The 25,216-nt window shown below is 43.3% G+C and overlaps 1 protein-coding gene and 1 non-coding gene across 10 annotated transcripts in view; both read left to right on the plus strand.

The window, feature by feature from the left end:
* Positions 1–22,733, plus strand: part of PAFAH1B1 (platelet activating factor acetylhydrolase 1b regulatory subunit 1) — an 86,829-nt gene extending 64,096 nt beyond the window's left edge. For all 9 annotated transcript variants that reach the window (XM_070061218.2, XM_070061214.2, XM_070061215.2 and 6 more), the window contains 6 exons: positions 8,081–8,249; positions 9,738–9,840; positions 11,675–11,903; positions 13,390–13,491; positions 17,837–17,993; positions 18,924–22,733. In XM_070061218.2, the coding sequence (XP_069917319.1) occupies positions 8,081–8,249; positions 9,738–9,840; positions 11,675–11,903; positions 13,390–13,491; positions 17,837–17,993; positions 18,924–18,997 (834 nt within the window). In that variant the 3' untranslated portion in view covers positions 18,998–22,733. The remainder of the gene's footprint in view (positions 1–8,080; positions 8,250–9,737; positions 9,841–11,674; positions 11,904–13,389; positions 13,492–17,836; positions 17,994–18,923) is intronic.
* LOC127484585 (U6 spliceosomal RNA) lies at positions 18,664–18,770 on the plus strand. The gene has a single exon (XR_007911637.1). It is a non-coding gene; the product is annotated as a U6 spliceosomal RNA (small nuclear RNA).
* Positions 22,734–25,216: the final 2,483 nt, after the last annotated feature.

The raw sequence follows: 25,216 nt of genomic DNA on the forward strand, positions 1-25,216 counted from the left end.
TTGAACCAGCAGCTATTTTGGGTGCCGGTACTGCAGACAGCAGCTGTTACCCACTACGCCACAGCTCCGGCCCCTTTTCAGTTTCTAAGTCATTGACTTCCTCCTGTCAGCTGATGATCATATTGTGGGCCGCAGAATAATTTTTTTTAAAAAGATTTTATTTATTTATTTGAGAGAGTTAGAAGAAGAGGCAGAGAATGGTCTTCCTTCTATTGGTTCACTCCCCAGTTGGCCGCAACAACCAGAGCTTCACTGATCCGAAGTCAGGAGCCAGGAGCTTCTTCCCAGTCTCCCATGCGGGTGCAGGACTTGGGCCATCTTCCACTGCTTTCCCAGGCCACAGCAGAGAGCTGGATTGGAAGAGGAACAGCCAGGACTAGGACTGGCGCCCATATTGGGTGGCCCCTGCAGAATAATTTTAAGAGTCTTAAATTCGTATGTGCATCACATATCTCTACTGAAATAATTATGCATTTAATGCATTAATATATTGCTATTTTTCCCAAATGTAGATAGGCATATATTTAAATTACTGCTTTTATAACTATTGTTACGCACTAAAACATTGCAGCTTATTTGAAAGGGCAGAGGACACAGAGATCTATATACTGGTTGGTTCCCCAAATGGCTACAACAGCCAGGACTGGGCCAGGCTGAAGCACAGGGGCCAGGAACTTCATTCCGGTCTCCCACGTGGGTGGTGGGGTTCCAAGTACTGGGACCATCATCCGCTGCTTTCTCAGGCACATCTTTAGGAAGCAGGGCAGGCAGGACTCAGACCGGCATGCCTGTATGGAATGTGGCATCACGAGCACAGCTTAACCCACTGCACCACAGTAAGGATCCCTGTGACAGTATTTTAAGTTTATCATTTACATTTTTGAAATGCTGCCATCTAGAACTAATTCTTAATATTTTAAAAAACAGCAAAAACTGGAAAATATGCTGAACTCGCAAGCTTATGGATGAATGCCAACTTTAACATACAGATATTCTTTGACTTGGGATGAGGTTGCATCCTGATAAACTCACCCAAAGTTGAAAATTTTGTAAGTCGAAAATGTGTATAATGAATTTAATTACCAAACAGCTTAGCCTAGCTACTCTAAACATGGTTGGAACACTTATTAGCCTATAGTTGGGCAAAATCATCTCATCCAACATGTGTTTTATAACAATTAGGTATTGAATATATCATGTAATTTATTGAATACTGTACTGAAATGTGAAAAACAGAATGGTTGTATGGGTATGCTTTCACTCCATCATGAAGCCAAGTAGTCATTTAGTCAAACCACTAAAAATTTGGGGCCATCTGTTTGAAGAATTAAGACAAATATGAAAAGTAGAAATAATGTCTCAGTAGAAAAATAGTGATAAACAGGAACAGAATTCATGTAAGAGGAAACAATAACTAACCAACAAAAAAAAAATTTTGGCCTTACCACTAATAAAAGAAATATAAATTAAAATAGATATCATATTGCCAAGATGTTTTTACCGTTCAAAAGAGAATTCCTGGGGCTGGTGCTGGGGCACAGTAGGTTAAACCTCCTACTGCAGTGCTGGCTTCCCATATAGGCACCAGTTCTAGTTCTGGCTGCTCCTCTTCCGATCCAGCTCTGTGCTATGGCCTGGGAAAGAGTAGAAGATGGCCCAAGTGCTTGGGCCCCTGCAGCTGCATGGGAGAGTAGGAAGAAGCTCCTGGCTCCTGGCTTTGAATCGGCACCGCTCTGGCCATTACAGCCATTTGGGGAGTGAACCAGCGGATGGAAGACCTCTGTCTCTCCCTCTCACAGTGTGTAACTATACCTCTCAAATAAACAAATAAAATCTTTAAATAAAAAGAGAGAGAATTCCCAAAGGGGTAAGAGTTTGAAAAGGAGCTTTTCTCATACATAAGAGCAGTTTAGCAAAACATTAATGAAAAGCTAAGTTTTTACTTTTCAACCGATTAATTCTTTATTTTTTTTTTATTTTTTTTATTTTTATTTTTTATTTTTATTTTTTGACAGGCAGAGTGGACAGTGAGAGAGAGACAGAGAGAGAAAGGTCTTCCCTTGCCGTTGGTTCACCCTCCAATGGCCGCCGCGGCCAGCGCGCTGCGGCCGGCACACCGCGCTGATCCGATGGCAGGAGCCAGGAGCCAGGTGCTTTTCCTGGTCTCCCATGGGGTGCAGGGCCCAAGCACCTGGGCCATCCTCCACTGCACTCCCTGGCCACAGCAGAGGGCTGGCCTGGAAGAGGGGCAACCGGGACAGAATCCGGCGCCCCAACCGGGACTAGAACCCGGTGTGCCGGCGCCGCTAGGCGGAGGATTAGCCTAGTGAGCCGCGGCGCCGGCCTCAACCGATTAATTCTTGTTCACCATGTTGTCTAAGTATCGTGAAAAGAGGACAGATTTTTCAGTGTTTAAAGATGTTCACCGTAATGTTTTTCTATAATGAAAACATTCAGCCAACAATAGGAATTAATATTACTGTTTGTTATGACATGGAAAACTACTTATGCAAAGAAGCAGAGAGAAAATGGAATAATGAAATATAGCTACTCCTTATCTGCATTTTCACTTTTTAAGATTTATTTATTTATTTATTTGGAAGACAGAATTACAGAGGCAGAGAAATAGAGGGAGAGGGATGTCTTCCACCCGCTGGTTCACTTGCCAAATGTCCGCAATGGCCAGAGCTAGGCCAATCTGAAGCCGGGAGCCAGGAGCTCCTTCCAGGTCTTCCATGTGGATGGAGGGGCCCAAGCACTTGGGCCATCTTCTACTTCTTTCTACTGCTTTCCCAGGCCATAGCAGAGAGCTGGATTGGAAGTGGAGCAGCCTGGCACTGCAGACTGGGGCTTTAACCTGCTGTACCACAGCACCAGCCCCCAGTTTCACTTTCTGTGGTTTCAGTTACCCCATGATCATTCATACTCCAAAATACAGTTTAGTATGATAAGGTGTTTTGTGTGTGTGTGCCAATTTAAAAGCTTTACGATAAGGTTTTGAGAGAGAACACAATCAGATAGCTTTTATTATAGTATATAATTGTTTATTATTAGTTATTGTTAAATCTCTTACTGTGCCTAATCTATAAATTAAACTTTATCCTAGATGTATTATAGGATAAAACATATATACACACAGGCTCAGTACTATATACAGCTTGAGGTATTCAGTAGACATCTCAGAATGTACCTCCTGAGTTTGAAGGGGCTGTTAGTGTACACACAGTCATACACTTATTGAAAGTGAATTGGGGGTGCTGTGGCGTAATGCATAAAGTTGCCGCCTGCAGTGCTGTCATCCCATGTGGGCACTGGTTCCAGTCCCGGCTGCTCCGCTTCCAATCCAGCTCTCTGCTATGGCCTGGGAAAGCAGTAGAAGATGGCCCAAGTCCTTGGGTGTCTGCACCCGTGTGAGAAACCCAGAAGAAACTCCTGGCTCCTGGCTTTGGATCAGCCATTTGGGGAGTGAACCAGTGGATGGAAGACTTTTCTCTCTCTCTCTTTGTCTCTCTCTGCTTCTATAACTCTGCCTTTCAAATAAATAAGTAAATCTTCAAAAAAAAAATGAATTGAGACAGGTATTAAGCTTAGTGGTTAAGATAGCCACATCCTATACTGGAGTGTCTGGGTTCCAGTAATGTGGGAGACCTGGATGGTGTTCCTGGCTCCCTGCTGTGGCCCTAGCGATTGCAGGTACTTGTGGAGTGAACCAGCAGATAGGAGCTTTGTTTCTCTCTCTCTCTCTCTCAATAAAATTAAATATTTTTTAAAAGTTTAAGAGAACATAGAAAATAATGGAAAAACCAAACCATTGGTAGGATTAAATTTCAGCATTTATTACTTGTATAATCAGACAAAAAGGCAAATAACCAAATAAAATAAAATTATTGGGGCTGGTGCTATGGCACAGCATGTTAAGCCATTGCCTGCCATGCCAGCATACCATGTGGACAATGGTTCAAGTCCCCCACTGCTTCACTTCTGATCCAGCTCCCTGTTAATGTGCCTGTTAAAGCAGAGGAAGATGGTCCAAGTCCTTGGACCTCTGCCACCCATGTGGAAGACCTGGAAAAAGCTTTTGCATGACCCAAGCCCAGCCATTGTAGCCATTTGGGGAGTAAATATGCTGATAGACGATCTCTCTCTCTAACTCTACCTTTCAAATAAATAAATCTTTAAAAAGATCCATAAAATTCTGATGGCTCATTTGAAATTTATAAATTAACACTAAAGTACCCCACTTACTCACCTTTTAGTGGTTCATTCGTTGAGTATATTTATTTTAATGTTTTTTAATGCGTGCATTAGAAGAAACTTTGGAATAAACTTCAGGATCACACCTTATTTATTTTGAGTAAATAAAATGAAGAGCTCACCTGAACTCTTGCTTTCTTTTTTAAAGGTTTATTTATTTATTTGAAATGCAGAGATACAGAGAGAAGGAGAGAGAGATCTTCTGGTTCACTCTCCAGATGGCCATAATGGCTGGAGCTGGGCTGATCATAAGCCTGGACCTTCTTCAGGATCCAGGAGCTGCTTCTGGGTCTCCCACGTGGGTGCAGGGGCCCAAGCACTTGAGCCATCTTCCACTGCTTTCCCAGACACATTAGCAGGGAGCTGGATTGAAAGTGGAGCAGGAGGCCGGCGCCGCGGCTCACTAGGCTAATCCTCCATCTAGCGGCGCCAGCACACCGGGTTTCTAGTCCTGGTCGGGGCACCGGATTCTGTCCCGGTTGCCCCTCTTCCAGGCCAGCTCTCTGCTGTGGCCAGGGAGTGCAGTGGAGGATGGCCCAGGTGCTTGGGCCCTGCACCCCATGGGAGACCAGGAGAAGCACCTGGCTCCTGCCATCGGATCAGCGCGGTGCGCCGGCCATTGGAGGGTGAACCAACGGCAAAGGAAGACCTTTCTCTCTGTCTCTCTCTCTCACTGTCCACTCTGCCTGTCAAAAAATAAAAAAAGAAAGAAAGAAAGAAAGTGGAGCAGGAGCCGCCGCCGCTGCTCACTAGGCTAATCCTCCGCCTTGTAGCGCCAGCACCCCGGGTTCTAGTCCTGGTTGGGGTGCCGGATTCTGTCCCGCTTGCCCCTCTTCCAGGCCAGCCCTCTGCTGTGGCCAGGGAGTGCAGTGGAGGATGGCCCAGGTGCTTGGGCCCTGCAACCCATGGGAGACCAGGAAAAGCACCTGGCTCCTGGCTTCTGATCAGCGCGGTGTGCCGGCCGCAGCACGCCGGCCACGGTGGCCATTGGAGGGTGAACCAGTGGCAAAAGGAAGACCTTTCTCTCTGTCTCTCTCACTGTCCACTCTGCCTGTAAAAAAAAAAAAAAAAGGCTGGCGCCGCGGCTCACTAGGCTAATCCTCTGCCTTGCGGCACCGGCACACCGGGTTCTAGTCCCGGTCGGGGTGCCGGATTCTGTCCCGGTTGCCCCTCTTCCAGGCCAGCTCTCTGCTGTGGCCAGGGAGTGCAGTAGAGGATGGCCGAAGTGCTTGGGCCCTGCACCCCATGGGAGATCAGGATAAGTACCTGGCTCCTGCCTTCAGATCAGCGCGGTGCACTAGCCGCAGCGCGCCGGCCGCGGCAGCCATTAGAGGGTGAACCAACGGCAAAGGAAGACCTTTCTCTCTGTCTCTCTCTCTCACTCTGCCTGTCCAAAAAAAAAAGGTGGAGCAGCCAGGACTTGACCTGGTGCCCATATGGAATGCTGGCACTGCAGGTGCAGACTTAACCTTCTACGCCACAGCGCTGGCCCCTGATCTCTTAATTTCAAAATTAAACACTTAGATACTAGGACCAGTGCTGTGGCATAGAAGGTTAAGCCTCTGCCTGCAGTGCCAGTATCACATATGGGTGCCAGTTTGAGTCCTGGCTGCCCCTCTTCTGATCCAGCTCTCTGCTTATGGCTTAGGAAAGGAGCAGAGGGTGGTCCAATTGCTTGGGCCACTGGAAAGAAGCTGCTGCTTTCCCAGGCCATAGCAGAGAGCAAGATTGGAAGAGGAGTAGCTGGGACACAAACCTGTGCACATATAGGATGCCAGCCTTGCAGGCAGAGGCTTAGGGGAAGCTTCCTTAGGTGCTGGCCCTTAGGTAATTGTGTTTCTATAAGCTGACAATGAATAATTGAAAATTTGAAGTAAGACTTACACTAGCCTCCAAAAAAACTTGAGTAAATGTTTGTTACAGAACTAAGCACAGTAATCACTTCATGTACTTATCACATTTAGGTGGTAAAAATTCTATTTGTATTGGAAAGGGTGCAAGTTTTCTCTGAAACATTTCAGGGCAGGTGTTAAGGCACAACAGGTTTAAGCCACTGTTTATGACATCCTTATCCCATATTGGAGTACTGATTTGAGTTTTGGCTACTCTATTTTTGATCCAGCTTCCTGGTGTTTTTTTTGTTTGTTTGTTTTTGTTTTTGTTTTTGTTTTTTTTGACAGAGTGGGCAGTGAGAGAGAGAGAGAGAAAGGTCTTCCTTTGCCGTTGGTTCACCCTCCAATGGTCGCTGCAGCTGGCGCGCTGCGGCCGGCGCACCACGCTGATCCCATGGCAGGAGCCAGGTGCTTCTCCTGGTCTCCCATGGGGTGCAGGGCCCAAGCACTTGGGCCATCCTCCACAGCAGAGAGCTGGCCTGGAAGAGGGGAAACCGGGACAGAATCCAGCACCCCCCAGCTTCTTGTTAATATGCCTGAGTAGCAAATGATGGCCCAAGTACTTGGGCCCCTGCCCCCACCGTGGGAGACCTGGATGGAGTTCCAGGCTCCTGTCTTTGGCCTGGCCCAGCCCCAACCATTTCAGCCATTGGCGAGTAAACCTGTAGATGGGAGATTTCTGTCTGCCTGCCCCTCCCTCTCCCTCTAACTCTCCCTCTCTCTTCTCTTCCATCTGCCAGTCTGCCTTTCAAATAAATCTTCTTTAAAAAATAAGTCTGTCACAAAATTTTTCTACTCAGCCAGTCCCCTGATTATTTAGATGTTTGCAGAATGCAGTTGGTTTTTTTTTTTTTTTTTTTTAATTTTTTAAAAATTTATTTGACAGGTAGAGTTATAGACAGTGAGAGAGAGACAGAGAGAAAGGTCTTCCTTCTGTTGGTTCACTCTCCAAATGGCTGCTGCGGCCGGCGCTGCGCAGATCCAAAGCCAGGAGCCAGGTGCTTCCTCCTGGTCTCCCATGCAGGTGCAAGGGCCCAAACACTTGGGCCATCCTCTGCTGCTCTCCCGGGCCATAGCAGAGAGCTGGACTGGAAGAGGAGCAACCGGGACTAGAACCTGGCACCCATATGGGATGCTGGCACCACAGGTGGAGAATTAACCAAGTGAGCCATGGCGCCAGCCCCTGCATAATGCAGTTTTTTTTTTTTAAGTTTCCTAAATTGGTTTATATACACCCCTTCCTACACAGATAAATTTGTACTAGAGTCAGTTTAATGTTGTTTAATATAAGAGTATAGAGTTGGTGTTGGTTAAAGAATGATTTTTGGACTATCATTTGGATACCAGAATGAAAGCTTAATATGTTTTTGAGCCAGATCTTTTTCTATTATTGATAACTCACTTTTTTTATTCCTTTAGAAGAATGTGACTAGTGACTATTCATTTTTTTTTTTAATCAGAATGACTTAGGCTTTTGTTGTTCTTGAATGTGTATCCTTGGCATCTGCTATTCTAGTAGAATGAGCACTCCTCTGTTTTCCCCTAATATTCTACATATAAATGCCACTTGATAGCCACTTTCAAGTGATAGCCACTTGAAACATTGTTTGTTGGTGGTGGTCACTTAATTATCTGTTGCCTGCTACCTGACTAGAGCAGGACTTCGCCTTGTAGCTTTACATACCTAATCACCAGCATTATTGGGTATATGGTAGATACTTAGTAAATGTGGTACTAGAGATCTGCTAGAACTGCAGCATCTCTGTAGAGAAAAAGCCAGTTTATACTTGAAGATGAGACTTCTAAGGCAGTTATTTTTTTGTTACTTTTTCAGTTAATTAGTCAAGGTGCTAGCTAGACTGGCCTGCTGAGTTCAAATGTGAAATGAGAAAGGAACAAGGTTGATGGTAACCAATTTTCTGTTCACTTGACAGGTGTGGGATTATGAGACTGGAGATTTTGAACGAACTCTTAAGGGGCATACAGACTCTGTACAGGACATTTCTTTTGACCATAGTGGCAAGCTCCTGGCTTCCTGTTCTGCAGATATGACCATTAAACTATGGGATTTTCAGGGCTTTGAATGCATCAGAACCATGCACGGTAAGGGGTAGAAGATAGAACTTTTAAAGAGGTAGTACTTCATAGAGGAGAATGTTGTTTTCTAACAGTATACAGGTTCCCTGCTTTAGACTCTTATTCTCTGTATTAGAGGATAGGCCATAACAGTTAAGAGTTGTTTCTGTTAGGCTTTAATATCTTAGCGGTTTACATAAAATCATTTGTTCTTATGCATATTTTTGAAAAAGAAAAGTTGCCAGGCCACTTACCTGCCTTTGAGAAAAAGAAAATAAAGTTATAAAGGTTTTTTTGTCTCCCCCCACCTCACCCCTTGGTAAACTGTAGTTGAGAGAGCCAAGGTTTACCGAAAGGTGGCACCGATTCCCTTGCCTTTTACATGTGCCACGTTATACAGTACACTTGTTCTCAGCGTCTTTCCAGTCGTACTGGGAAAACTTTTCTGAGGAAGTCTGGTTTTGTGGAAAGAACATGAGCTTTAGAATCAGATATCTGGGTTCAAATTCCTACTTGTTTACATATGGCATTAAGAAGTTTTAACCTTTTTCATCTTGAAAATAAAGGTGATAATTTTACCAAGCAATAGGATGGTCATGAGGATAAAACATTATGTACTTAAATCATCTTGCTATAGGATGTGGTACTTAGGAATTGCTCACTAAATCAGAATTCTTACTGTTTCATTCAACATGATGAAATGTGAATGTTGGGATTTTGTGTTAGTAATGAACTGTTTTAAAAATAGATTATCTGGTGATGTTAATGCATGAATTAGCTATGTGATTACATAGAGGATGTGATATGAAAGATGTATTTTCTCCTCCAAATCAAATGCATTAGGGAAGTTTACCAATTAAAGGAATTCTGGCAAATCCATTTGTAAAATTTATTATTTATGTTTCAATAAATTGCCTGTGTCTTTTTGTTCCAACTTAAGAAAGAGGTTTTTCCCAACCATTGTATATTCCTTGAAATAATATATTTATGAGGATTCTCTGGGACTTTTCCTCAAAAGATGGCTGATAATCAATAGTGAATAATGTATATGGGACAGTGCTACTTTTACCCCTGTGAAAATCAACAACAGAAAGATATTTTTCACCTATTTTAAGTAGAGAAGCAAATCTTGTTTTTCTTAGCCATTCTGCTTAGCTTTGTAAGTCTTGTATTTATTTAAAATATCAACCATAGGAGATATTGTGTTTTCTTAGTGTTCATATAGAAGTATTCAGGCTCATTTGCATGAATATATGCAAACTGATGCTTTGTGATTTTAAATCAGTTGTGCATGTTGAAATTCAATCATAAATAGAGTTATGTGTTTTGTGGATTGTTTTGTAACATTACTAATTCCTTAACTTTTTTTTTTTTGCCTAAGTCCAGCTATCTTACCTAGTGTATTGAGAACTTGCTATCATATTTGAAACCCCATGGTAAAATTCCATGGTGAGCTGAGGTTTAATTGCTCTTGGTGTTGTATGATGTTATCCATTTCTTTGTTGCGCATTTTAGGCCACGACCACAATGTCTCTTCAGTAGCCATCATGCCCAATGGAGATCATATAGTGTCTGCTTCAAGAGATAAAACTATAAAAATGTGGGAAGTACAAACTGGGTAAGTAGGTTTAGTAGGAAAAGCATCAGCTAAAGAGATATTTAAGAAACAAAGGGGGCCGGAGGGTTGAGCCACTGCATGTGATGCAGGCATCCCATGTGGTCACCAGTTTGAGACCCAACTGCTCCACTTCCGGTCCATTGGAGTAGGCAGTTATCAAACTGGCACTCCAGTGTGGGCTGCCAGCATTGAAAGTGGTTGGCCATGGGGCTGGTGCTGTGACACAGCAGGTTAAACTACTGCCTGCAGTGCCAGCATCCCATATGGACATCAGTTTGAATCCTGGCAGCTCCACTGCCAATCCAGCTCCCTGCTAAAGTGCCTGTGAAAGCAGCAGAGATGGCCCAAGTCCTTGGGCCACTGCCACCCACATGGGAGACCCAGAAGAAGCTCCAAGCTTGTGGCTTCGGCCTGGCACAGTTCAGCTGTTGGTTGCCATTTGAGGAGTAAACCAGCAGATGGAAGATTTCTCTCTCTCCCTGTGTCTGTAACTCTGCCCTTTCAAATACATTTAAAAAAAAAATCTTAAAAAAAAAGAAACAAAATTGTGTTCTGACTGTTCCTGCAGTTGTGACTTTAACTAACGAACAGCATGATAGTTGTATGTTTTAAAACTAGCTGGAAGGCCATCACTGTGGCTCACTTGGTTAATCATCCGCCTGCGGCACTGGCATCCCATATGGGTACCGGGTTCTAGTCCTGGTTACTCCTCTTCCAGTCCAGCTCTCTGCTGTGGCCCGGGAGGGCAGTGGATGATGGCCTAAGTGCTTGGGCCCTACACCCACATGGGAGACCAGGAAGAAGCACCTGGCTCCTGGCTTCGGATTGGAGCAGCTCTGCCCGTAGTGGCCATTTGTGGAGTGAACCAACGGAAGGAAGACCTTTCTGTCTCTCTCTCTCTGCCTATAACTCTACCTGTCAAAACAAACAAACAAAAACTAGCTGGAAGTGTTTTCTTTAAATGTTTTCTGAAAAGGAACACAGAGACTTTATAAGAGAGACTCTGTCCTTGGAGAGCTATTTTTATCATAAGGACTTTATTTTCTCTGTAGTTGTCTTTTAGGTGATCTCTATGGGTTCAGATTAAAATGTAAGTAACATTTGATTGTGCTTAGAATTATACCTGATTGTTGTTAGTAAAATCTTAATCTTTTGCTTTTGTCCAGATTAGTAGAGCATAACCTTTTTTCTAGCATGGCTAGAAATATTTTTGTTAGGTTTATTGTACATGTATAGTTTTGAAAGATTCTGTTTCCTTTTTAAAATATTTTATGTATTTGAAAGACACACACACACACACACACACACACACACACGGTGGGCAGGGACAGGGTGAGGGTGAGAAGAGAGATTTTACATCCACTGGTTCATTCCCCAAATACCTGGAACTCAATCCTGCTCTCCCAAGTGGGTGACAGGGACTCCAGGTATTTAAATCACCACCTGCTACTTCCCAACGTGTGCATTAGCAGGATGCTGGAATTGGGAGTGGAGGGTTCCAACAATGGATGCAGGTATATCAAAGAACAGCTTATTAATTGCTGGCCAAGTGCCCATCCTGAAAAATTTTATTTCTGTTTTATCTTATAGATTTTGTTGATTTGGTTAGCTCCTTAATGATACATTTCTGTCAGTTTATATGAACTGATACATGACTTTCTGACATACCCTCATCGTTTATTAACTAGGATTGTACATTTGCTCAGTTGATTTTCTTTGACTTCTCTAACTTGGTGACATTCCCTTTATCCCAGTGCATAGCTAATTTTTAAAAGTAATTTCTGGGAAGTGTCCTAATGATTGTCACTCACAATGTAATTACTTATATTGACAGCTACTGTGTGAAGACATTCACAGGGCACAGAGAATGGGTACGTATGGTGCGGCCAAATCAGGATGGCACTCTGATAGCCAGCTGTTCCAATGACCAGACTGTGCGTGTATGGGTCGTAGCAACAAAGGAATGCAAGGCCGAGCTCCGAGAACATGAGCATGTGGTAGAATGCATTTCCTGGGCTCCGGAAAGCTCATACTCTTCCATCTCTGAAGCAACAGGATCTGAGGTATTGTGTAATTTGAGTGTCATTTCATGATTTATTGCTGATAACTTAAAGTCATTTAACTTTGTCAGTTGTCAACTTAAGGATTATTAATTCCTTTAAAAAATCTGCATCTCAGAATTCTGAGTCTTAAAACTCTTTCAGAGGTGCACTTGCATCTGTTTTTTTACCCAGTGATTAACATTGCTGTCAGCTGACCTTTGACTTGATGTGTGGTGGGGATGGAGATTCTCCTGAAGAGTAGGAGAGGTCGTTAAGTGTTCCAGCAACGCCACTGCTGTGGGAGTGCATCAGGACACATTCAGATTGTGGGAGGAAAATAACCTTCATTTAAGTATTTCATGTGTAAATTTACAGTGAAATGCACCACAGTATTTAAATATTTGTTTTAAATGAAGGATATTTCCTATAGAGGCCTTTGATACTCTGCATTATTACAAGTACTAGCCGAGTCTGTTTTGTACTTTTTTTTATGAAAATGCTATTTCCGTGAAGTTATAGATCCAAATGTACCATGTTTCTTTCCAAAGAGCTGTGTTTTTTTTTTGGTTTTTTTTTTTTTGTTTGTTTTGTTTTTTTTGTTTTTTTGGACAGGCAGAGTGGACAGTGTGAGAGAGAGAGACAGAGAGAAAGGTCTTCCTTTTGCCATTGGTTCACCCTCCAATGGCCACCACGGCCAGCGCATCGTGCTGATCCGAAGGCAGGAGCCAGGTGCTTCTCCTGGTCTCCCATGGGGTGCAGGGCCCAAGCACTTGGGCCATCCTCCACTGCACTCCCGGGCCACAGCAGAGAGCTGGCCTGGAAGAGGGGCAACCAGGACAGAGTCCGGCGCCCCGACCGGGACTAGAACCCGGTGAGCCGCAGCGCTGGCCAGAGCTGTTTCTATTGTAGATTTTTAGATTGTTATAAATGAAGAAGCAAATTCCACTTCATGTGTCCCCATTCTTTTTCAAAATGAGACTTATATTTGCTATCTTTATTTTTGGCTGCCCCATTACATTTTCATTTTCTGGTAGTCATTATTTACCACAGGTCACATGCTTGATTCTAGCTGAACTTGATGTAAAAATTTTTTGGAGGATTTTATACACATTTGCTGTGTATATAAAAATTTGATTGAATAGTTCTAGAATTTTTGATTACAGAAATTTTTTCAGCAGTAAATTTATCTGTTGGTATTAGGGAAACTGAATCTTAACCTAAGTGGAGATTTTCTTTATTACCTGGGTCTTATACCCTAGGTACAATGTCAAAAGACTGTATATATCAAAATACAAAAGCAAATCATGTATTTACAAAATTGTATTTTTAGATCTATATAGAAACTGTTTATACTCATCACCTAATTTCTGGCATGAGAAACAATTTTTTATGCAAAATTCTTTATTTGTAAATGATGATCTTCTAAGTTTGTATTCACAAATTCTAGAGCCTGTAACACTCCATATATTTTTATGTAAAGAAAACTGAGTTTTTATGTTTTCTGTAGACTAAAAAAAGTGGCAAGCCTGGGCCATTCTTGCTATCTGGATCCAGAGACAAGACTATTAAGATGTGGGACATCAGTACTGGCATGTGCCTTATGACCCTTGTAAGTTTGCATGACTTCATTGCTTCTTTTATTCTAGGCTTTACAAAAGCTTTGTTTTAAATATGCTTTTCCTTTAACTCTACTAAATCATTATTAACAGTAATGTGAAAGTTATTTCTAAAGTGTCATGTTATATAAAATATCTACAAAGTAGTCAGTCCCGGGCAAAGGGTGGGGAGTGTGAGATCTTAACTCGCTACATCTTTCAAAATTATTTATGATACCTCCAATGGAAGAGAATGAAGAGGTTTGCTTCTGCATTTCACTGTATTCATATGAATCCTGTTAACCAGTACCTCTAGAGTTCACATGGCTTAACTTACTTGATTTATTTTATTGTTCTGAACTTAATGGTTCTAGCTTTATGATTTGGAAATGCTTATTCCATTTTAGGAGCATCTAGATTTGCATATGAGGATATTCAAATGCTAGTAAGGGATTGTGGACAGTCATGTTTGCCGAAAGGAGTTCCGCGAGTTCTGTGGATATTATTCCTGTAGGAACTTTTTAATATGGTGACCGTATTTGTTTAGAGATTCCTTAGATGCTAACCATACCTTCAGGTGATTGTCTCTGAAATGGGATGTGACAGATACATAGGGAAGCATAATCAAGGACTAGGAAAGTAAACTCTTTTTCAGTAGGATTCCAAGCTGAGTTCACTTATATTATGTTGCTCTTAGAAAAGATCCCCATTTAAAATCAGAAAGCATATTTTCTCCTTCTGTAACAGCATGGGTCATCATGAATTTCCCTAGAGGTTTATGGCACTTATTTTTCAACCAAAGGGTTAAAAAACCTGGGGTACTACTTTTCTACTATTTTGGTGTGGCCATAAGAAATAGAGCTTGACCTCCTGTTGAGAGCTTTTAATGATTGGGGACTTTTGTATGTCACTGTAGTAGACAAAGTATTTTAATAAGATCAAAACCAAAAGATATATTGCCTCATCTTTCCTTTTTTTAACTAAAACTTTTCACAAAAGCAATACCATCATTTCCATTGTAGAAGAATTTAAAAATGTACAAGAAGGCTAAAAGAACATAAAAATCACCCTCAGATCACTACCATATCTAATGGTATCTTCCACGTGTGCTTTTCTAGACCAGAGCTGTCAATGTAACTTTCTTCAGTAATGTTTTGTATCTGCACTACCCTGTGTGATAGATACTTAGCCATTTGTAGCTTTTAAGCTCTTGAGTGACTACTGAGACTGAAGAACTGAATTAACTGTGTTCTGTTTTAAATGTTTAAATAGGCACATGTGACTGGACAATGGCTGCTGTGTTGGACTGTACAGTTCTAAATATTTTTCTTACATAGAATCTGTAGATGAATATGGTTTTTTATAATAAAAATGTTTTATAAGTACATGTTGATTTGTGAAGAACTTGTAAAATATATTTTATTTTTTTTAATTTATTTTAAGGGGAGAGAGAGAGGCAGAGGTCTTCCATCCACTGGTTCATCCCCCAACTGCCTACAATAGCCAGGTGTAGGTTAGGCTAAAGGCAGAAGCCTGGAACTTAGTTTGGGTGTCCTGTGTGGGTAATAGGGACCCAAGTATTTAAGCCATCACCTGCTGCCTCCCTCCCAGGATGAAACATTAGCAGGAAGCTAAACTCAGAAATGGTGATACTTGAACCAAGCTCAAGCATGGAATGTCAGTGTCCTAAGTGACATTCTTTTTCTTCCTCCCTAAGATAGATAGGTGGATAGTTTGATTTAAAAAGCAGAGTGATAGATAAAGGGAGAGGTAGAGAAAGTTCTTCCATCTGCTGGTTCACTTCCCTAAATAAATGCCTACAACAGCTGAGTCTGGGCCAGACTGAAGCCAGTAGCGGGGAACTCCATCCTGATCTCCCACATGGGTACAGGGGCCCAAGCACTTGGGCCATTCTCTGCTGCTTTCCCAGGCACATTAGCAGGGAATTAATTAGTACAGAGAAACAGAACAGCTGGGACTCCAACTGGCACTCTGATTTGGGATGCCAGTGTCAATCTGGAGGTATTTCCTACACTCTGAGAAGAAATCTTAACATTTTGGTGTATATAGTTTTGTTAGTTCTGTTTGGTTACTTTTTAAAGGTATTTTTTTTAAATTGTAAGCTAGGTCTACACAACACTAAAGGAATTTTTAAAAATTGGGGCAGGGGTAGTGGCATACCAGGTTAGGCTGCCGCGTAGGACAGTTCAGTTCCAGTTACTTACTCCACTTTCACGTACTCCAGCTTCCTGCTTATGTGTTCTAGGAGGCTATAGATGACTCAAGTGCTTGGGTCCCTGCCACCCATGTGGGAGACCCAGACAGAGTTGTGGGGCCCTGGCTTCTCCCTCCTACTCTTCTCTTTCCTCCATCTTCCTTCCTCCCTCCTCTTCTCCAAAATAGAAATTAAATTTTTAAAAATGTATATAGATTAGTACAGAGAAAATGGTACTGTTTCAAAGATGTATTGAATCACCGGTTTCTCATAAATTGACAGGTACAATTTTATGTATTGTGTACAGTGTGTTTTGAAGTATATTACATATTGTAGAATGGTTAAATCCAGCTAATTAACAAATATATTACATCTTTTTATTTATTTTTTTCCCAAAATTTACTTGAGAGAGTTAGAGAGAGAGGTTTTCTATCATCTGGGTCACTCCCCAAATAGCTGCACTAGAGCTGGGCCAATCCAAAGCTGGGAGCCAGGAGCTTTTTTCAGATCTCCCATGTGGGTGCAGGGGCCTGAGCACTTGGGCCATTCTCCACTGCTTTCCCAGGCCTTTAGCAGGCAGCTAGATAAGAAGTGGAGCAACCGGGACTTGAACCAGCACCCATATGGGATGCCAGCACTGCAGGCAGATGCTTAACCTACTATGCTGCCTTGCTGGCCTCCTCTCAGTTTAAGATCTGTTTATTCTGTATTTGAAAGGCAGAGTAACGGCCGGCACCGGCACACCAGGTTCTAGTCCCAATCGGGGCGCTGGATTCTGTCCCGGTTGCCCCTCTTCCAGGCCAGCTCTCTGCTGTGGCCAGGGAGTGCAGTGGAAGATGGCCCAAGTGCTTGGGCCCTGCACCCCATGGGAGACCAGGATAAGTACCTGGCTCCTGCCATCAGATCAGCACAGTGCGCCGGCCACAGCGGCCATTGGAGGGTGAACCAACGGCAAAGGAAGACCCTTCTCTCTGTCTCTCTCACACTCCACTCTGCCTGTCAAAAAAAAAAAAAGGGGGGGGGGGCAGAGTAACAGGGGAAAAAGAGCGAGAAATCTGCCCTCTGATTTACTCCCCAGATGGCCATGGCCTAAGCGAAGCCAAATCCAGAAGCATAGGACTCCACTGGGGTTTCCCATATGGGTGGCAGAGCCCCAAGAACTGGACCACCCTACACTGCCTTCCCAGGCACAACAGCAGGGAGCTGGATTAGAAGTCAGGGCCAGCACTGTGGCACAGTGGGTTAACGCCCTAGCCTGAAGCACCAGCATCCCATATGGGTGCCAGTTTGAATCCTGGCTGCTCCACTTCTGATCCAGCTCTCTGCTATGGCCTGGGAAAGCAGTAGAAAATCGATTGCCCAAGTCCTTGGGCCCCTGCATCTGCACGGAAGACCCAGAAGAAGCTCCTTGCTCCTGGCTTCGGATTGTGGCAGCTCCGGCCTTTATGGCCAATTGGGGACTGAACCATTGGCTAGAAGGCCTCTCTGTCTCTCCTCCCTCTGTGTAACTCTGACTTTCAAATAAATAAATCAAAAAAAAAAAAAAAAAAAGTGGAACAACAGGAATCAAACTGGTACTCCATTGTGGGCTGCCAGCATTGAAAAGTGGTGGCCACAGGGCCATTGTAGCACAGCAGGTTAATTCACTACCTGCAGTGCCGGCATCCCATATGAATACTGGTTTAGGTCCTAGGTGTCCCACTTCCTATCCAGCTTCCTGCTAACGAGCCTGGGAAACAGCAGAGGATAGCCCAAGTCCTTGGGTTATTGCCACCATGTCAGAAACCCAGGTGAAGTGCCTAGCTTCACTGGCTTTGGCCTGGCTCAGGCTGATGCAGCCTGAATTTCAGGAGTGAACCAGCAAATAGATCTCCCTCAGTCTCTGTCTCTCCCCCTCTGTAACTCTGCCTTTTGAGTAAAATAAGTACATCTTTAAAAAAAGAAAAAAAGTGGCAGCCTAACCCACTGTGCCACCAGAGTGCCAGCCCCACATCATTATTTTTGTTGTGAGAACTCTTAATATCCACTCTTTGCATTTCCCAAGAATACCGCTATAATGTTAAGGTAGAGTAACGTAGCATTTCATTAATGCTGTTTAAACAGTCTGTGCTTTGCCTAAATCAAATACCTTTTTGTTTTTTAAGGTGGGCCATGATAACTGGGTACGTGGAGTTCTGTTCCATTCTGGGGGGAAGTTTATTTTGAGTTGTGCTGATGATAAGACCCTACGTGTATGGGATTACAAGAACAAGCGATGCATGAAGACCCTCAATGCGCACGAACACTTTGTTACCTCCTTGGGTATGTAAACATTATGAGGTTTCTGAACAATTAGATAGCGGTATGCCAGATAGAACAGAGTTTTACCTAATCATATGGACTTTTCCAGGTAAGAAATGACTATTTTCAGGACAGGATAGAGAAGGCAACTTAAAACCTTGAGAATTCCTACTTAAATTTTCCTTTCCTTGACTCACTTTCTGTTGTAGGTCTTAATAAAAATACTTTCTCCATTGCACAATGTTGGTTTTGGAAACTAGAACTATGAAGATTCCGATGGATAATTTTTCTCCCCTACTATTTTGCAAGTTTTTTAAAGAAACATTACTCAACCTTTCCCTCTGACAGGAATATACCATCATGTATTTAGGAACTCAGGGAATTGTGTTTCTGTTCAGTAAGCATCCTCAGGACCTTAATCTATTTAAGCTAAGTGAGCACAGTAAGTTATACTACACACTAGGGTTATGAGGAACCTAAGGATATAGGTACAGTCTTAACCATCTCCCAGCAGTAGGCATAAATAAAAGGCCTTAGTACTAAGTCTGGAACATAATGTTCAGTTAATGAATATAACAAGACTATTGTTAGAGCCCCGTCAGGAGTGAGACTTCAGGGAGAGGCATTTGTATCAAGGTGTTGATAAAGGATTTCATCATTTAGACCTAGTTGATAAACTTGATACCTTCTAGTGCTCACTTTGGCAGCACATATACTAAAATTGGAACAATACAGAGAAGATTAGCATGGCCCCTGCACAAGGATGACATGCAAATTCGTGACGCATTCCATATTTTAAACAAACAAAAAAAAAAAACCTGATACCTTTTAGAGGTATGGGTATAGAAAGCATGGGTATTCTTGACACTTGAACTTGCTTATCTTGCAGCTCATTAAAAACTGTGTCTGGCTCAATCTGGTCTTAAAATAAGCCTTTTCTTTTTCTTTCAGATTTCCACAAGACGGCACCCTATGTGGTTACTGGCAGTGTAGATCAAACAGTAAAGGTCTGGGAGTGCCGTTGATTGAGTCTCATGGCCCCCTCCCTTGTCCTCTGGATGCACTCTGATGATACCATGGTTACCCCATTGAGCTCTGTTTAAATAAATATTGTCCTTTCATGTAAATTATTCTGGATGTAGATTGAGCTTATTAAATGTTACACACAAAGTATTCATGCATGGTGAATCCAAATTGTATACTGTAAATTTACATATGTCGTCTAGAAGTACCATAGGGTTTAAAAACCTGGGCTGGCATTGGTCACACCAGGCCTAAGGAGGCAGAAGTTGAATAAATTGAACTAGGGCACTATAACTGAATAGTTGACAGTGTCATTTTATGTTGGATTATTAATTCTTGTTTTTCTTTCTGCTATCTGTTGGTGCCTGACTTGATGGCCTCATTTGGGGAAAAGTGGTGGTTATTAAGGCTTTTTCTGAAATGTGTATCTATGTAACATCACTTAAGTGTGCTTAATAAATCTTTAAGGATGTTAGATAATAAGGCTACAATTCAAAATCTTTTGAACCATCTATGTAATTAATGAGGATTACATATTGGAATTTTTGTCATGACACATTTGCCAAATCAATAGGATACATTTGTTTTGGCAGCCTATCAAGCAAAGGCTTGTGGTATATTTATATAAGAAAATGATTGTAAATCGAGAAAAATCTCAGCAGCTAATGGCAAATCATTTATTTCATTTTGGTCTTAATGCTTTGTAAACAGGTTTTAAAACACTGTCATACTCCTGAACTATTTTCCATACTAGACATACTTCTAGTTGTAATCTCCATACTATTAGACTGTATAGTGATGTGATTTCCAAGTAGAATTTAATCTTCCCATTGAGTGTCATGGTACAAATCACTATTTGTTTTTGATGTTTTTAGGGATGTGCAATGTGCATTACATGATGACAGAAATATGGAAAAGGTTGTGTTTGTCCCTTTTAGAGGTGGGAGAGAGACAGCCGTTTGCTTTTCAACATGAATCTGCTATCAACTTGAACTATGTTTCACTTAAAAGTTAGAAATATGACAGGGTTTTGATGGAACGTGCATAAAAATGTACTGTGTTTTCACCTTTTGTTTATATGTAAATGTTTATTAAGTATATAGGCATATCTGTAAGAGGATAAGTCTATATATGTGTATCACACACATTCAAACTTCCATGTCCTTAGGTCATGGGTTTTTGAAGAAGTGCTGAAATGTAAAAGTAGAGTAAGTCTTGCTGTGGAACACCATGCTTTAGGACAAACCCCTTTTGACCTTAATGCTTCTGAAAACTAGGTCTGGCTCTGTGGGGATTCTCCCAGCTAGAGGAGAGTCACTTCCGTTACTTCCCCTCTGATGTGGCCATTCAGCATTTTACACATCCCTGATACACTGTATATTTTAATCCAAAGTTAATACAAGTAGGTTTAAAAGAATTTTTATCCAAAACTTTTGGAGCACTATTCCATTGTCAAATATTAATAAAGAATCCCACTGCTTAGCTAATAACCAGCAAGTTTTTTTTTTTTAAAGAAAGTCATTTGAGAAGTTAACAGAACAATGAAATAATGACAGTTTAACAAAGATATATTCTGAATTACATTTTATTCTATTCATTTGTGTAATAGTGGGTTTTAAAATGTCCCTTTTAGTTATTGAATGGAAATGTGGTTCCTTAAAAGACCAAGGATGAGGGTTGGCACCCTGTAGATATGCACACAGAGAACAGGCCATACGTTAATTAGAAGCAGCTTTCTGTCTAGCTTGTCTCTTTTTTGTTTGTTCTTAATTCCTGAGAGATGTCTCTGGAAAGGAAAGTGTTTTGAGAACTAATGGCTATTTTTGAGGACAAAAATTACATCTTAATTCCTTAAGTACGGTAGTTTAACTTTCTGGACACTATGGCCTCACAACCCTGCTTATGTTGAGAAGTCTTTCCTCCCTCCCTTTGCTGTTCTGACTGGATTTTTCTACAAAAACTATGGAAAATATCTTTGTTCTCGTTTGCTGCTATTTCCTGTCCTTTCTGGAGAAATATAAATACATAGAAAATGGTGCATCTTAACATTTGGTTTTACATTAATGAATGTCTTGTATTTTAATTCGTTTTTAGCATGTAGCAACATGAATTGTTTAAGGGTAAGCCACAACATCTAGAAATCACTCAGAACCATAAAGGAAAGAGGATACTGGTGTAGGACACAAAGCTGCTGTTGCTGGCTCGCTTTCCCTGCAGCACGCAGTGACTCTGACTGACGGAGGAGGAGAACCAGTCACTCTGGAAACCACGTTCTCCTTCCCCGGGAGAGCACCACAGCCTGCCGCATGGTTCTTACCAGACATCCTCCATTCCAGAAGCAGCGAACGTTGAATCTCAGGGATGGTCCACGGCCGGATCCACACGTAATGACCCTGTTGGAATAATGAAAGGGGGTGGGGGAGAGAGAGCGGTCCATCCACGATCTGCAATCAGATTGGCAAAGGTTTCCTGCACTGTTGTCTGACACTGCCCTGTCGATGCCCTTCCTTACTCTGTGTGCTCTGTGCTCTGTCTGCTGTCTGGCCCTGTGCCTTGCCTGGGATAAGGACAATGATGTGACTGGTCTGGATTGTAAGTAGAGGACTTTATTAATCCGTTTAGAGGTTCACTGCTGCTCTGTCGCTTTTTCAATCAAATTGGCCACTTACCTAAGAAATAAAAAGCTGGTAGAATTGCGTTCTCAGATAATTCCTGACTGTGTATGTGTGTGTGAAAACAGACATTCCAGTGCCAGCCTTATAGGGCGTGCCCAGAGTGCAGGCCGCGGAGGCTGTGGTGGACCCATTGCTTGCTCCTTGACCTGGCATCTGGTACTGTGGGAGCCCAAGCCTGTCCTGTTCCGTCTATGCGTGGTGTGACCAATGGCGTGCCCAGAGCACTGCTCAGCTCTCTAGCGTTACCACTTGCCCCAGGCCTTGCGGCACTCACCGTAGCTTTCGGAAGCTTTGGCTCTGGAGTCACCAAGCTGTTTCCTGTCGGTGCCCTGCTCTTCCGTTTGCCTCTTTCTGTTTCCGTGTGAACTTCCAGGTAATACCACTCATTGAGTAGTTCTCTAAGTTAACAGAAAAATACCTTAAAAATAAAGGATATTTTGTTTGTTGACAGTGGTGGTTTGATAATCCTTAAGCAACTGAGTTTAAATTGTTATAGGAAAAGGCACTTACAATGGTTACTCTTTCTGTCCAGCTGTATATAAGTCCAATGTGTTACTCTAGATGATGCAAAGACGACTCTCTGGTAGAGAAGCGACATGTACAAAATGGCAAAGGTTTTGATTTCTTTCCCAGCTGGTTGGGGGGAGGGCTACAACTCACAACTGGACTAAACTGGCCTTTCTATCTTTCCACTCTATCATGTAAGTAGCTGCTTTCTCGTCCTGCCTACCCTTCAGGCATCCCAAAACCGCACTCTGAAGAAGTTAGAAATAAAAAATCTTCAAGTTAGAAGTTGATCCTGACACTGACATGAAAGCAAGCATTGATTTCATAATGAACATTGCAGAGGTGGTAATTGGAGAAAGCAGTTCCCCAGATTGTGAGAGTTAACTGAAGATATTGACACAACTTAAATCAGTAAAGGAATGTATATAATATTACTCTTGTGTTTTACAGTAAGATTTGTTGCTCAGACTGTGTAAAACAAAATTTATTCATGTTTTCTGCATATTAAAAAATCTTATTGTACCAATTGGTAAACTATTAAATGCCTATAAAACTAGATGTGATTTTTTTTTTCCCCCTTCTTGGGCACAAATTTAAGTCTTGCTAGGAAGCAGGGCTGTGTTTACCAGTCACAGAAAGAACAAGACATGCATGGTTAGCAGGTCCTGCCTGTGCCATCTCCTTCCTGCCCCCTTGTACAGTAGGGGCCTTGCCACGTGCGTGAGCAGAGCTGACTGCATTGGGCAGCTACAGCGTTCCAGTGACTATAGCCGCAGCCAGAAATGGCCTGTGACAGCCCCCTTGTGCCCAGAGGTGTGGGAGGCCATGCCTCCTGGTTGTGTTAGTGAAAGAGCCTCATCCTGCCCAGTGGTCTGGGGTTCATGAGGATCTTTTCAAGTTGCTTTGTGTAGGTTGAAGTATTTCAAAATGAGTCGTCACACCTGTCACAGAAGCCCGTGGTTGTCTCCGCTCCACTGTGTTGGCCACATCCCAGCACCTCCTAAGACTGCTGCTCCACTGACCTCTCCAGCGTCTCAGTGCACCTGTGGAGTCTCCAGCCTTCTTTCATAAACAAAAGGACAGATGTTGAAAGACGTGGGGGTGCTTTTCTTGCCTGCCTCCTATTGGGAGTAACTTCTAAAATGGGAAGCTGGGCCCAGAGCAACTAACTTTGAAGTCTCAAGTGCAGAAAAGTTTGGCAGCTTTTCATCTCACAGGGCTGGCTCCTTGGGCCAGGGGATGGGGCCTGACTACTTTCCGTGTGGCAGCTGTGTTCTGCTTAAACTTGACTCGGGCAGATTGACAGTTCTTAACTGCTGACAGACCAGGGGTGAGCTGGGACTGGAAATGTATTTGATTTTCCCCTTACCTGTCTGCTTGCATGATTCAGCTTACTAGCTAAGTAATTAAGGACATTCTGAAAGACAGCTTCCATCCCCTGGTTCACTGCCAAATGCCAGCTGAGGCAAGGCCCAGCCTGTAGCTGGGAGCTGAAAGTCAATCCAGGTTCCTGATGTGGGTGTCAGGAACCTAATCACCTGAGCCATCGCTGCTGCTCTCCCAGGGTCTGCATTAGGGAGCTGGTCAGAAACCAGCTGAGCATTAAACCAAAGCACATGTTAATCACTAGGCCAGACACCAGCCCTAAGCAGCTTTTTAACTGCTAAATAATACAAGACAGTTTCTCATCCCATCTAGGGGCCCATCACCACACTGCAGCCCACTGCTAACCCCCACTGTGGGATGGCCAATAGGAAGGGGCTAAGGGGAGAACTGGGCATCGATGAGAATTACATTGCCCAAACTCAGAAGGGGGTTTCCTCTATGAAGTAACTTTCTGGGGTAAGTATGTCCCTGAACAAGTTCTTTTTTCCCTTCAAATCAGTGGTTTGGCACACAGGAGGTCTGGAGATCCTGGTTTCAGCATGGCCCAACCTTAGCTGCCGTGGCCATCCGGGGAGCAGACCAGCAGATGGAAGATATCTAGAACACTGCATAGCACTTTCACTTGAGGATGCTCCTCTCCCCTAGGTGTCCTGGGGGCTCAGGTGAAGAAGCATTCGGGCCACATCAGGATAGCTTGTTCTCAGCTGCAGAACAGTCAGTACTCTACTTAGCCATGAGAGCTTGGTGGGTAGGCAGTGGACCCAGATAGCAATCTTCAAAGTTCAATGACAACAGTTCTAGAAATACCTTTTAAATTTATAAAATACGCATGTGGCCCCCAGTGCATGCCAGCTGGCACACCCGGGCCTTTCCTGATGCCACTATGCGCCCTGCTTGGACAAACTGAGAAAGGCTGGGTTTCTCACCCACGGCCTCCTTTTCTCCTTTGTAAAACAGCAGACCCTTTTTCTCTGAGTTGTTAAAAGTGGCACGAATACATTTAAGGGTTCAACCAGGCAAGACTTCTTGGGTGACCAGCAGGCCTGACACTAATGCCCACATGGTGACCTGTGTTCATGGGACTGAACCGTGGGTGGCGAAGCGCGCGTGAGGCTCACACGGCTGGCCTTCCCTAAGGATCAAAAGGAAACCGTGAGGTCAGCAATGTCTCTATGCCAGCTGGCTCAGGACACACAGGAACCATCAGGCATCAAAACGAGTACACGAAGCACCAAGGGCTCCCTGCAACCACCACTACAGACTTCACACACACCCCCCCCCCCTTAGAGAGAGTCCCTGCCCCAGGAGAGCCCAGCCAACTTGAACCCTGCCCCAGGCAGCAAACCCGGCACCCAAGCTTTCTGCAGACACGCCCAATCCTCCCACCTCAAGTGAAGGGGCAGGGGCAGGGGCAGGTGCACAGGTCCCCACTGGCCTTCTCTCCTGTCCCCAGTGACAGGTGGCATTCATCAGTGCAACTCCCCCAGAGGGCTGGTGCCTGACTGTGCCTAGGCCCTGAAGCCCCACCTGAGTGATCATGTAAACATAACCTTGAACTCCACCTCATTTACACATCCATCTCCTGGTGACACTGCCACAAAGCCCTGACAATTGAGTGAGACCCGGTGACAGAACACACGGGAGGCTGGGGCA

The sequence above is a fragment of the Oryctolagus cuniculus genome, chromosome 17, assembly GCF_051225735.1.
Source record: "Oryctolagus cuniculus isolate XC-2025 breed Fujian yellow rabbit chromosome 17, ASM5122573v1, whole genome shotgun sequence".
Lineage (NCBI taxonomy): Eukaryota > Metazoa > Chordata > Mammalia > Lagomorpha > Leporidae > Oryctolagus > Oryctolagus cuniculus.